Below are 13,357 nucleotides of genomic sequence, written 5' to 3'. Positions count from 1 at the left end.
TAACAGATGTTTGGAGGCAAATATATCCCCAAACCATTGATTATTCTTATTATTCAAACCGTCATAATTCACATACGGCTGTGGCTCACAGGCAGAGCGGGTCGTCCACTAATCAGATGATTGGCGGTTCGATCTCCTGCGGTCTGCATGTCGAAGTGTCCTTGGGCAAGACACTGAACCCCAAATTGCTCCCGAAGGCTGTGCCATCGGTGTGTGAATGTGTATGAATGGTTAGCTCCACAAACTGATGAGCAGTTGGCACCTTGCATGGTAGCCAATGCCATCAGTGTATGAATGTGTGTGAATGAGAATGTAAATGAGATATGTAGTGTAGAGCGCTTTGAGTGGTCGGAAGACTAGAAAGGCGCTATATAAGTACAGTCCATTTACCATACTAGAATAGATCTTTTCTTACTGTCAACATTTGTGACTTACAGAGCATTCTGATTATTTGCCAAGGATACTTTCTGATCATTCTCCACTCACTTTATCTATAGTAATGTCTGAGAAAATGCCCAATATGTACAGGTAGCGTCTGAATCCTCCTTAAAAAAAAGTGACTTTTGTAAATTTGTCAGGGATCAAATCAAACTATTTTGTGAAACAAACGGTCCTTCCTCGCCTAATAGTTTCATACTATGGGACACATTAAAAGCTTTAGCATTAGAAGCATTAAAAGAGGACAAATAATCTCATATACATGAGGGCTTAAAAAAAATCATACAGAAATGAATAGCTGTGTTCTTGAAAAAATTACATATCTTTAGAATTATATTCTCCTTACATACAAAGCTCTTCATGGTCAGGCACCATCATATCTAAAAGAGCTCTTAGTACCTTACTAACCTTCTAGAATACTAGTCAGTCAACACTTTTAAGAGTAGACTTAAGACTTTCCTTTTTGATAGAGCTTATAGTCAGGGCTGGCTCAGGTCATCCCTTAGTTATGCTGCTATTAGACTTGTCTGTTTGTCTGTCTGTCTGTTTCTAAAATAATATTATAAAGAGACCTGCTCTGTATGAAAAGTGTCATGAGATAACTTTTGTTATGATATAGAGCTATATAAATAAAATTTAATTGGATGTATACCACACAGACAATATTTAATACCCAAGCTGTGACTGCTGCGAAGACCCTGTTGAAATAATAATTATTATTATTCCTCCACAAGAAGGTGTATGTACTTGAAAAGTACACTGTGCACACGTCAGTGGTCCCAGGAGGAAATGTACAATTCATAAGGGTCTTGTGCATAGGTCTGGCAAAATAACTAGCTTGTAGCAAGTTTCACTGATTCATTTTTAATTTAATGGTAATTTTTGGCAGTTTACGTTGTGAAAGTGGGGATGGCTCTGGTTGTCACAATCTTAATGGTCCTGCCTCTGCCACCTCCAAGCTAATCTAAATATGGGCAAAGATGTGAATCGTCAGTCAACCTGAGGTGGGATCAATGAAGCCTGGTTGCTCAAACAAGCTGCCTGTAACTGACCCACCTGTCAATTAATTTCTGTTTTGTAGCTTTAGTAAATTTTTGTTATTTCCATGCACTTAATATGCACTTTCACAACCCACTCTTACTAAGCCAAACTAAGCCAAATTTTTATTGGTAGAAAGGTGCTTGGCTTTTTCACTATTGGCAGATTTATGTAGAGAGCATGTAAATATGAAAGCATTTGAAAAAGTCATGTACAGTTTGCAAGATATGAACTAAAACTGACTTTATCCCCAATAAAACTGTAGATAAAATAAGAAATACATAATACTAATTTAGCAAACATGGAGCTATTAAGAATGTGTGTTTGATAAGCCTATCTTACCATCCTGGTGGAAGAGTTGATGAATGGCAGCTTCCTGGGGGTTGAAGAATAACGTGGCCATGTCATTGTAGGTCTTATTGGTGCAGAAGAACTGGCGGATGGTTGAGTTGATGTCCTCGCTGCCAGACACCTGAAAACAAAAGACAGAACTTAATATGAGATAATAAATACATGATGCTGAATGTAGTGTGTGTGGTCAGTGGACTGTGCATGTGTTCTGTGGATTCTATTCTATTCAAGAAACATTATAGAGCTAACATTAGTGTAGGCAAGAGAACATTTTAAGACTTCATTCAAACTTTATATCTTGTTCAGGCCTTTTCGTATGGAAACTGAATTCAATGTTTATAAAGAATTTTCCAGATCTGCAAACTCTTCGTGTTTTTCAGAATTTATAACATAGTACTGAACTTTGAAAGACTTGTGAAAGTGAACTCATGGCACTAAGCTGGTTAATCAGCGTCCCACGATTCACTGCAGCACCTGACACTGTCTTAATGTGAATGCCTAATGATGGAGGAAAGGACTCATACTTACCGTGGTGTTATGGGTTGTGGGGGAGGATAGGTCACGACATTCACCCAACAGCATGGAAGCTACAAATATCACCACTGTTGTCACCATGGTAACCAGCAGACTCTCAAGGACTCTGGAAAAGTCCAGCAATCGGATAATTACTAATTACATGCTTGTAAGGAAATGAGTGTGATATTTTGCCAGGGTATACCCCGCCTCACACCCAAAAGTCAGCTGGGATAGGCTTTAGTCTGGATTTTCAATTTTTGAAAAGCAGATCTGATATTAAAAACAGTTAAGAGGCTTTCAAAGTTATGTCATGACACTTTCCATATAGAGCAGGTCGAGACCGTACTCAATTTTATATATGTACACATACACATACATACACACATACACACACACACAAACCTTATAAACTTGGCCTTGGGGTGGATGTTTCTGATGCGATACTTGGCCAGGTTCTTGTTCATGCAGTTGAAGAGCGCCCCCAGCAGGCCACCCACCACTCCCATCAGGATAAAAAAGGCCAGGTCCACTGCTGTCCACAGGTGGCAGTTCTTATCTCCATCTGGACACTGATGAGCAAGGAGTTTTGCAACAGAGGTAAAGTGGCTGTTGACGTCCCAATTTTGCGTAAACAGACATCTGTGTCTCCAGATTAGAATATGCTGACAATAACACCTCCATGGGTAAAGACATTCACTTTGACTAATTCTGGGCGTATAGTATTTGTAGTGTTATCTTAGGGTTTAAAGCCTATCCACCAGGATGAGTTGGGCAGAATGTGAGACGGACTCAGGCACTTCTGATGAACTTTGAGAGTGTCTCTAATTCTCCTTGGCCAAGCGTCAATAAATAATACAGCATAAGACATCAGAGGCTTCTGAACACTTTCTTCCCTCCTGACCTCACCACTGACCTTTGAATTTCTCCACAACACTGATGAGTTGACAAGACAATTAAGCTAGTCTTAAAACTTGATTGAGAAATCAGGTGTACAACTATATTTTCTGTTTGATAAGTAAAATATGTGTATAAGAATATTTATTTTCTTTCTCTGGGTATTTTGTTCCTGAAATCTAAGAGAGGTTGTGGCTTGCACTGAATTCACAACTCATTTAAATTGATAGCAGTTCTCAAATGTTTTGACAGATCAGAGCAGTGATAGACTGGAGCTCCAGGGTGAGGACAGTTATGAGTTCATCACCTATGGTTGGTCCTGGATGGTGGAAACAAGAGGTTAGTGTCTAGTTAAAAGGAGGTTGCAGGAAGGAGTGTGGTGTTGGACAAGATAGGTGAAGTAGGGGAGGGCTTTATGCAGATAATGCAGTCCTCTATTTATCTTTATCTTTATCTTTATTTAGTCTCCTAGCGAGGCAGTGTTGATAAGACAGAGATCATATGCATATGCACACTATGAATTTCTCTAATTTTTCATATTGTAGGACAGTAAGGGCTGAAGCATCACCATCTACCAGACAAAAAGCCTGTGCACTGACATCACCATCACATACTAACAAGATAGAATCTACGTACTTAACTTTGAGAGTTTTACTTATTTTTCTTTTCTCAAATTAGTAATCAACAGTCTAGCCCCAGAACGTCTTTCCAGATATATCCAAAGACATGACAGTAGCAGAGTAATTAGGAGCATGGTGGATGGCAACTGTAAAACACCACATGGATCTTCATTTGGACCGTCAGCTTTCTCTTATTCTCAGCCACTGCAGTTTCTCCTTCACGTTTAGAACAGGAGGATGAGTGGAAGGGGTTGCAATCCACAAGTACACTGCTAGAGGCAAAGGTCCTATACACCGATCCTTGAAACAGGTATTGATTTTCCCCCATCCACAGTAGTGCATAAATCTGTTTGTATGGTCTATATGATCCCTGTCTGCCTCTCCACACTGGGACACACTGACAGCTGTCTACAGATGCTTTAGATCCTCTTCCATGGAATCGGTCATGTTGAAGCGTCATGTTTGTACAGTAGGCCAGAATGGACAAAACAAACATTGGCTCCAGAGAGGAGGTTTTCTGTTATGGCGCCATATGCCACTAAATCCTACACACAGAGGATGATACGTTTCAGTATTTGACATGCAGAGAGGTTCTGTTCCATATAACCAGGGGTACAATCAAAGTGAAATGTTTTTGTAATCATATATGAGGAAATTAAGAATGTATGAATACAAAAACAATCATTTAAACACATGTTGTGCTAAATTAAGGATAATGACTATTTACCTTGAACTCTCCAAAGTTGAGCAGACCAGGCAGCTGGAAAGAGCCCCACTTGTTAAAGTTAATCCCCGAACGGAAGAAGTTGAGAGTGAAAGTGGCTGACATGGAACAGAAGAGCTGAAATAAAATAGAATGGATTTATGGACATTTAGTCTTCTCTACTTACAGTACTTATTTACCCTTTTTTAGTGCTACATCATATTATATCACCATGCTAGAATGCTGCGCTCTCAGAATGCTGGGTTCCTTGTGGTTCCTATAGACTCTAAAAGTAGAATGAGAGCCAGAGCTTTCAGCTATCAAGCTCCTCTCTCAGTTCTTGTTCAAGAGGCAGACACCCTCTCCACATTTAAGAATAGGCATAAGACTTTCCTTTTGGATATAGCTTATAGTGCTAGGAGGTTTTCCCTTGCCACTGCCACCAAGTGCTTAGTTATGGTGGGAATTGTGTAAACGAATATGTAAAGTGTCCCAAGATGGCATGTCATATACATTACATTACATTACATTACATTACATTGCATTTAGCAGACGCTTTTATCCAAAGCGACTTACAGACAGCGCAACTCTCTCCTACAACAGCGCAACTCTCTCCTCGTTCACCCCTCTCTCAGAAGACGAGGTATCCAAACTGATCATTGACAACCGACCCACCACCTGCCTGCTAGACCCCATCCCCTCTAAACTCCTACAAGATATCGCTCCTACGGTACTCCCAACGATCACATCCGTGATTAATGCCTCATTGTCCCCGGGCGTATTTCCAGCTGCCTTCAAACAAGCCAGAGTTACGCCATTACTGAAAAAGACTACGCTTAACCCCGCCTTGGTTGAAAATTATCGGCCGGTGTCACTGCTTCCCTTCCTCTCGAAAACCATTGAGAAGGCGGTCTCTAAACAAGTCACTGACTTCCTCGCCCATCACCACCTACTTGACCCAAAACAGTCGGGTTTCAGAAGTGGCCACTCCACCGAGACAGCTTTACTATCTGTCACAGAAGCCCTAAAAACAGCCAGAACATGAGGGCAATCATCTGTACTCATCCTTCTTGACTTATCGGCTGCCTTCGATACAGTCAATCACGACATACTCCTAGCCACACTCGCCAACATGGGCATTACCGGCACTGCCCACTCCTGGCTCGAGTCCTACCTCGCTGGACGCTCCTTTAATGTGTCTTGGCAAGGTCGTCTGTCATCGACTCATACCCTCTCCACGGGGGTGCCGCAGGGGTCGGTGCTGGGTCCCCTTCTGTTTGCCATCTACACCACCTCGCGGTCCCATGTTATCCGCTCACACGGCTTCTCTTACCACTGCTATGCCGATGACACACAGCACACAGCCTGTCGTTCCACCCGGACAACACCACGGTCTCCGCACGCATCTCCGCCTGTCTCTCTGATCTGTCAACTTGGATGAAAGACCACTATCTCCAGCTTAATCTGTCAAAAACCGAGCTCCTGGTCATCCCTGCCCATGAGTCAATCTGCCATGACATCAACTTGAAAATTGGTACTGTCACTATTACCCCTAACCATGCTGCTAAAAACCTGGGCGTCGTACTAGATGATCGTCTTTCTTTCTCTGAGCACATTTCCTCCGTAGCGAGGTCATGCCGCTATGCATTGTACAATATTAGAAAAATCAGACCGTACCTGACCCAATATGCCGCTCAGCTCCTGATACAGGCTACAGTCACCTCCCGCCTCGATTATTGCAACTCGCTCCTGGCTGGCCTACCTGCTTGTGCGATCAAATCATTGCAAATGGTCCAGAATGCTGCGACTGGTTTTCAATCAACCCATAAGGACACACGTCACCCCACTCTTCAGCTACCTGCAGTGGCTGCCTGTAGCTGCCAGAATTAAACACAAAGCTCTGACGCTAGCCTACAAAACCATCTCAGGATCTGCCCCTGCCTATCTCAGCATCTTACTAAAGGCTCTATACACCTTTTCAAGTATAGATTTTCTTTCATACATACTTTCAAGGCTATATTTGGCGCTATGTAAATTAAATTTAAGAGAACAGAAATGTCTCAGCAGTCAGTGTTTTTTGAATAAGGTGACATACCACTTTCCATGTGAGGGACTGATTCCAGAAAGAGGAGCCCTCCTCCAGACTGAAGAGTGTGCCCCCTATAGGAGCACCAAAGGCAGCAGCTACCCCAGCAGCAGCGCCTGCTGAGACAAAGTCTCGCTTGTCCCTGGAGAACAGTGAAGACAACACAATGAGCTTTGCTTGACAATATTTGCATCATATTTTGATCTCAAGGGAAGCAGTGAACAGTGTTCAGTGTTTCAATAAGAGTGCGTACGGCAGCCATACCTGTCACTGCGGAAGTAGGGAAAATTAAATTTGATCCTCTTCAAAGTGATGCTCTGAAACTGAGAGAGAACATCTGATGAGCACACCTAAGGGACATTAACAGTCAGTGGCTGGACCATTTAACAGTTCATAATTTTTACAATTCAATCAAACTGTATCCAGCTAAATATTAGTCAATTTTCAAGTCCTATCAAATTAAGCCAATATAAGGCTCCAGCAATTTACTACAGTTTCTGTGCCGAGCTCAAATAAGGACACATACTAAAAAGGACGCCTGCTCATTTGTGTACATCAGCATGATGAAGTCTCACATTAGCTTCGGCTTTGGAATGTGTTTTACACAGAATACCCATACATACATGACATATATTAAATACACACAAACATACACACTAAAAACGTAGTATACAGTGGTGGTCAAAAGTTTACATACACTTGTAAAGAACATAATGTCATGGCTGTCTTGAGTTTCCAGTTATTTCTACAACTCAGATTTTTCTCTGATATAGTGATTGGAACAGATCCTTCTTTGTCACAAAAAACATTCATGAAGCTTGGTTCTTTTATGACTTTATTATGGGTAAACTGAAATTGTGACCAAATCTGCTGGGTCAAAAATATACATACAGCAACATGAATGAGCAATTTTGGAGACTTAGAAAGTTGTGTCAATGACATGAGCTTCATAGCATGACCTCTTAACTTCCTGTGAGTGATCATGAGTGACTACAGCTGGTGACTTCTCTGAGGCCATTTAAAAAGGGCTCATTGGATAAAAACACCCACAAACGCTACAATGGGAAAGTCAAAGGAGCTCAGCACAGATCTGAAAAAGAGAATCATTGACTTGAACAAGTCAGGAAAGTCACTTGGAGCCATTTCAAAGCAGCTGCAGGTTCCAAGAGCAACAGTGCAAACAATTGTTTGTAAGTATAAAGTGCATGGCACTGTTTTGTCACTGCCACGATCAGGAAGAAAACGCAAGCTGTCACCTGCTGCTGAGAGAAAACTGGTCAGGAGGGTGAAGAGTCAACCCAGGAGCACCAAAAAGCAGATCTGCCAAGAATTAGACGCTGCTGGAACACAGGTGTCAGTGTCCACAGTCAAGCGTGTTTTGCATCGCCATGGACTGAGAGGCTGCCGTGCAAGAAGGAAGCCCTTGCTCCAAAAGCGGCACCTTAAGGCTCGACTAAAGTTTGCTGCTGATCACATGGACAAAGATAAGACCTTCTGGAGGAAAGTTCTGTGGTCAGATGAAACAAAAATGGAGCTGTTTGGCCACAATGCTCAGCAATATGTTTGGAGGAGAAAAGGTGAGGCCTTTAACCCCAAGAACACCATGCCTACCATCAAGCACGGTGGTGGTAGTATTATGCTGTGGGCCTGTTTTGCTGCCAATGGAACTGGTGCTTTACAGAGAGTCAATGGGACAATGAAGAAGGAGGATTACCTTCAAATTCTTCAAGAAAACCTAAAGTCATCAGCCCGAAGGTTGGGTCTTGGGCGCAGTTGGGTGTTCCAACAGGACAATGACCCCAAACACACATCAAAAGTGGTAATGGAATGGCTAAATCAGGCTAGAATTAAGGTTTTAGAATGGCCTTCCCAAAGTCCTGACTTAAACCCCATTGAGAACATGTGGATAATGCTGAAGAAACAAGTCCATGCCAGAAAGCCAACAAATTTAACTGAACTGCACCAATTCTGTCAAGAGGAGTGGTCAAAGATTCAACCAGAAACTTGCCAGAAGCTTGTGGATGGCTACCAAAAGCGCCTAATTGAAATAAAAATGGCCAAGGGACATGTAACCAAATATTAGCATTGCTGTATGTATATTTTTGACCCAGCTGATTTTGTCACATTTTCAGTTTACCCATAATAAAGTCATAAAAGAACCAAGCTTCATGAATGTTTTTTGTGACAAAGAAGGATCTGTTCCAATCACTATATCAGAGAAAAATCTGAGTTGTAGAAATAACTGGAAACTCAAGACAGCCATGACATTATGTTCTTTACAAGTGTATGTAAACTTTTGACCACCACTGTATATTAAAACAGTATGAACCTTTAAACCTTAACACAGACTATTAGTATGAGTCTTTGTGTTCAGGATGTGTGGTGGTGTACCTGAGGAAGACCAGCTCCCACAATGGCTCCACTGTGTATCATCGGACCTTCTTTCCCCACAAACAGACCTGAGTGGAAATACACCAAGTCAGAGGCACTGTCCACCTCCCTGCTCTTTACTGATTCATCGCCAGCTCTGGATATTTAAAGTCAGTGTAAAGGCAATTCCATGATTTCTTTCAAAACACAATAAATATGTTGGAAAATAGTTGCTGAACGCACGTGAAAAGACTTTGAACGCTACATTACTGAAATGGGGAGTTAGGGTTAGTGAGTGAGTTCCAAACAGTTTTTCACCATTTTCAGTCCAGGATTTTTTGGGCGGTCCTAAAAGGAGACCGCGTGATGTCACGCGTTGACCACCCGGCCCCCCTTAGTGCAACGGTATAAAAGCCTTCAGCACTGTGATCTTAGTGTTGCTCTAAGCACCCTAAGCAGTATTGTGTAAAAAGAAATTCACTTTCTTTTCCTGTATATTTGCCAAGAAATTTGCCACATTTACTGTCATTTAGGGTTCAAATGTCAGCTGTCAGCCACTTTAATCCACACAGCTCTCTGTCATAATTTACCTCCAGCAACACTGAACAGGACTCCAGCAGCTTTGCAGAGAAAAGTTCGCAGCCTGACAATTCCAGGAATTTTCACTCCATTCAAGTAACTTTTGATTTCTGGGATCCCCGAACCTGCAGCTACTGGCTATACAGGGAGCCAAAACATAGCATGTTAGCATCATCACATGGTTCACAACACTTTGTTTAAATTAAAATGAAACAACACAATCTATTGATACCAGGTAAAATGTGATCAAAAAGCTTCCAAACTTTACCAGCTTAGTGCCAGCCTGTGCCACTTTATCCCAAAGGATAAGAAACAGTTGTCCAGGAGAATGTTTGTGTAGAAATCTTTCATCTTTCACCAGTAGCTAGACTTCGTGCTAGAATTTTATTTTAACAAATATGCTTCTTCTTGAAGGAGATTTTCAGGGGTCCAAGCCCACAGGTCCCACTACCAACGTGCTTGGAAGTATTAGTATTATTATATGGGCCACAGAATCCCTTGTGTTAATATTATGATTATCATTTTTGTTTGTCTTTATCTGAATGAATCACATTTTAAGAGCCTAAAGGTGCTTAAACTCATGAAACATGGCACACATGTCAGAAGTAGCAAAAATTTACATTTTGCTCAAGGGTGCAGCAAAAAGGTGTGATAGCAATATTTCAATAAAACAGGCCCACGACACATGTAACCTAGATGTAGACACTTGTAGATATTCTCTACAAGTGTAGATCAAAGGAAGTGACCCTTAACTCCTTTGTGCAATATCCTAAACACATCAAAAGTCGGAACTGTGTCGACCAACATCTGGGAAGAAGGCCATAGCCACTTTACTTCCCAGCACACACAGGGTGCAAGGGCCCATTCAGCATTGTTTGCAGTTTTAATTGTTAGACCAGCAGAAAATAACTTCAATCGAAAAAAATGATTATATGTGAGCAGTCTTACCTCAATGAGGACGAGCACACTGGCGATAAAGATGAAAGTCATGTTGAATGCCAGGAGCTCCAGCAGAGACAGAGGGAGACAGCCTTTGTCCCTACACTTCTCTACAGCTGGAGGTGTTCAGCTAAGGTTGAATAACCCCCCAACACTGAGGAGTCCTGTCTCTTATATCACTTTATCAATACAACAGCAGTTACACAATGACTCGTAACACCTATAAAATGTTTTTTTCAGGCAGCATTCTACAGGTTTATTGTCCAAACATACTGTAAGTCGCCTATGTGACTTATCAGAAACTGAAATAACTTAACTTACAATGGCGTTATTTTTTGAGAAGATATTTTTTAAATGGGGACAACTATATTCTTGAACTATTGCATCCTTTATGCTGTAAAATGATGTTTATTACTATTTGTTTAGTTATGGCATTCTTGTAATAATTAGACTACATCCTCATAGAATAACTCTGGTTGTATGTTTGTAATGTTGAAACTTGTTAATTACTGTCTTAACATTGTGATGTCTGGATTAAATATTCTGAGCTCACAGTGGTCCTGACAGGCTGCTGCAGAGTCAGACCACATCACAGACTGTATTTTAAGTGCCATTTTCATAAAAGCTTCTGTGGGTCATTGAACACTGATGTGAGAATGAGGTCTGCTGTTTCATATTTAGAACTTTGCAGAGAATGTTAAAGGATACAATCACCAACCACAGCAAATTTGATTTTGGTGAAGAGGCGTACAAAGAAATCCACGAACAGCCCCACCTGAAAGAGACATGAAGGTAACACTCCCTGGTCATCAGAAACATGTTGAAACGTAGCAAAGATAAAACGATGTATCTGAAAGGCACCTACCAGCCCCACTGACACTCCAATAGCAAACATCATCATCCACCGTACTGCTTCATATTTTTTGGCTTTCTATTGGGAGATGAAAAACAGAAAATATCTGAAAGTGGGAACTGAATGCAAATTCTGGACTGAAACCTCAAGTACTAACTTTTTACTCCGATCTCCAAGTTGTTTTTGTCACACTAACTAAACATTAAATAGCAACAGATACAAATCTACATTTCATGTTGTTGTAAACAAATCTACACTAACAGCATTTGTTGCTTTGATCCCATGTTTTTTGTCTCCACAGTCACGGATGATATTTTTGATACATAATGATTTCATATTTCTGAAATAGAATCAAGAAATAAATTACCTGAGCAGAACATTACATATGTGACAAATTTCCACCCATGAAAAAAACTAGAGAAACACTGTAGTACATCACAGCTTCTTCAAACATCATCTATACTAAAGACCTTATTATCAGTACTGTGTAGATCCTCAATCAAATATTCAAAACAATAAGCATCTCCCATGGTTGATAGTTTATAGTACACAAATCAAATATCATCTGGATGCTCTGCAGATATGTTATCCACATCTGAGCAAAATACACTTTGAACTTATTCTACCTTGTTGTCCATCCCCTCCAGAACCTCCACATGGGGCTCGTTGATGCAGCGGTCATAATCCAAGCTCTGTAAGTCCAAAACAAATATTATATAAATATTACCTCTACTTCATCTGTGTGCTGGCATGAAATCAAATCAAATCTTTTTCCTAATGATGTGTTTTCACCTCATAGTCCTTCCTGGGTAGAATCTCATCTTCTTCATCCCGGATTTCCCCGAGGATTGTCTTTAAAAAAGAAAGACATTGACAGACACTGTTCACAGCATGGTGAGTTGACTTATTTTGCAAATGTACTAATACTTGACAGAGAATATGCTCACATAATGTGGCCTTCAGGTAAATTCAGCATATTGATAATCTCTCCCAATCATTGAATCGATGATAGCCCAGATAGCAAGGCAACACTGATTCAATGTTGGTCTGCTATCTGGGAGGTATAACAGGGGAACTCAAACATACAAACATAAAAGTCCATACATTGTCTGACTGCTCTTAAGGAAGGGAGCTGTATTCCAAAGAAAAGAAAGACCTGTACAGTCAATTCAGTCAAATGGCTTTTCCGCCACATGCTCAATGAAAAACAGAAAACAAAAATACTGCCAGTTCATTGTGTGTTGTTTGAAAGAGCTACATGACAACTCAGTCACTGGGCAGCAGGGTGGAGCAAGCGAGACAGAATATGGCACTGAGGAGTTCAGGTGAAATTCAGAGAAACATATCCTGATAGAAAATAATGAGGAGATCCCCTCCAGGCTCATAAGGTGAATATATCTCACCAGTTCTTCGGGTGTCCGCGTCTCTCCTTCTCGACAGCAACATTGGCAACAAAAACAGTTTCCACAACACGCCATCTTCGTTGTTGAGGCGTGCTGTGTTCAGGGCTTATCGTAAAACTCGTAAGATTTTCCTCATTTGAAAAGATCAAACTCGCCAGAAAAACACATTTAGTCAGCACTGCACGTGACAGCGTGTTTTACAGCAGATGAGAGGATCACACTGCAACTGTGTCCTAAAGTTGGATTTTAAAATGAAACATTGACGTCGTCGTAGACGTTTTCATATTTCCTATGGCATCCAAACGACCCATGGGCGTCACTTCCACAGTGTTATATGACGCAGAAGAGGGAAAGACGTTCCACACTATCAAAGCTGCTTGTCGTACGAGTCTCTAAACGTGTCTTTAGAAGTCTCACATGAAGAGAGTCAGATAGAACTCAATGGGATTGTTGTGATATTGCAAGGACAGCTATTTGATTAGTTAAGAACTGCTGCGGATTTTATATTTGTGAATGTATTATTGCGCAATTTTGAGTTCCCTAAAGACATGTTGCGTTTGGTGTCCG

The 13,357-nt window shown here is 41.1% G+C and overlaps 1 protein-coding gene across 3 annotated transcripts in view; it reads right to left on the bottom strand.

Moving 5' to 3' along the window:
- Positions 1-13,102, bottom strand: part of clcn6 (chloride channel 6) — a 35,104-nt gene extending 22,002 nt beyond the window's left edge. Inside the window, exons 1-14 of one of the 3 annotated variants that reach the window (XM_027276834.1) lie at positions 12,791-13,102; positions 12,180-12,239; positions 12,014-12,079; positions 11,400-11,465; positions 11,243-11,309; positions 10,544-10,650; positions 9,607-9,733; positions 9,038-9,105; positions 6,911-6,969; positions 6,656-6,788; positions 4,585-4,698; positions 2,746-2,912; positions 2,356-2,467; positions 1,819-1,948 (exon numbers count right to left, since the gene is read on the bottom strand). In XM_027276834.1, coding sequence (XP_027132635.1) covers positions 1,819-1,948; positions 2,356-2,467; positions 2,746-2,912; positions 4,585-4,698; positions 6,656-6,788; positions 6,911-6,969; positions 9,038-9,105; positions 9,607-9,733; positions 10,544-10,650; positions 11,243-11,309; positions 11,400-11,465; positions 12,014-12,079; positions 12,180-12,239; positions 12,791-12,865 — 1,351 coding nt within the window. In that variant the 5' untranslated portion in view covers positions 12,866-13,102. Of the gene's footprint in view, positions 1-1,818; positions 1,949-2,355; positions 2,468-2,745; positions 2,913-4,584; positions 4,699-6,655; positions 6,789-6,910; positions 6,970-9,037; positions 9,106-9,606; positions 9,734-10,543; positions 10,651-11,242; positions 11,310-11,399; positions 11,466-12,013; positions 12,080-12,179; positions 12,268-12,790 lie in introns of all 3 variants that reach the window. The other 2 variants (XM_019261129.2, XM_027276835.1) reach the window with 2 other exon arrangements.
- Positions 13,103-13,357: the final 255 nt, after the last annotated feature.

Source organism: Larimichthys crocea, unplaced genomic scaffold (assembly GCF_000972845.2).
Source record: "Larimichthys crocea isolate SSNF unplaced genomic scaffold, L_crocea_2.0 scaffold630, whole genome shotgun sequence".
Classification (NCBI taxonomy): Eukaryota; Metazoa; Chordata; class Actinopteri; family Sciaenidae; genus Larimichthys; species Larimichthys crocea.
Note: the sequence above shows the minus strand (reverse complement) of the source record. Positions and strands in the feature narration are given on the sequence as shown.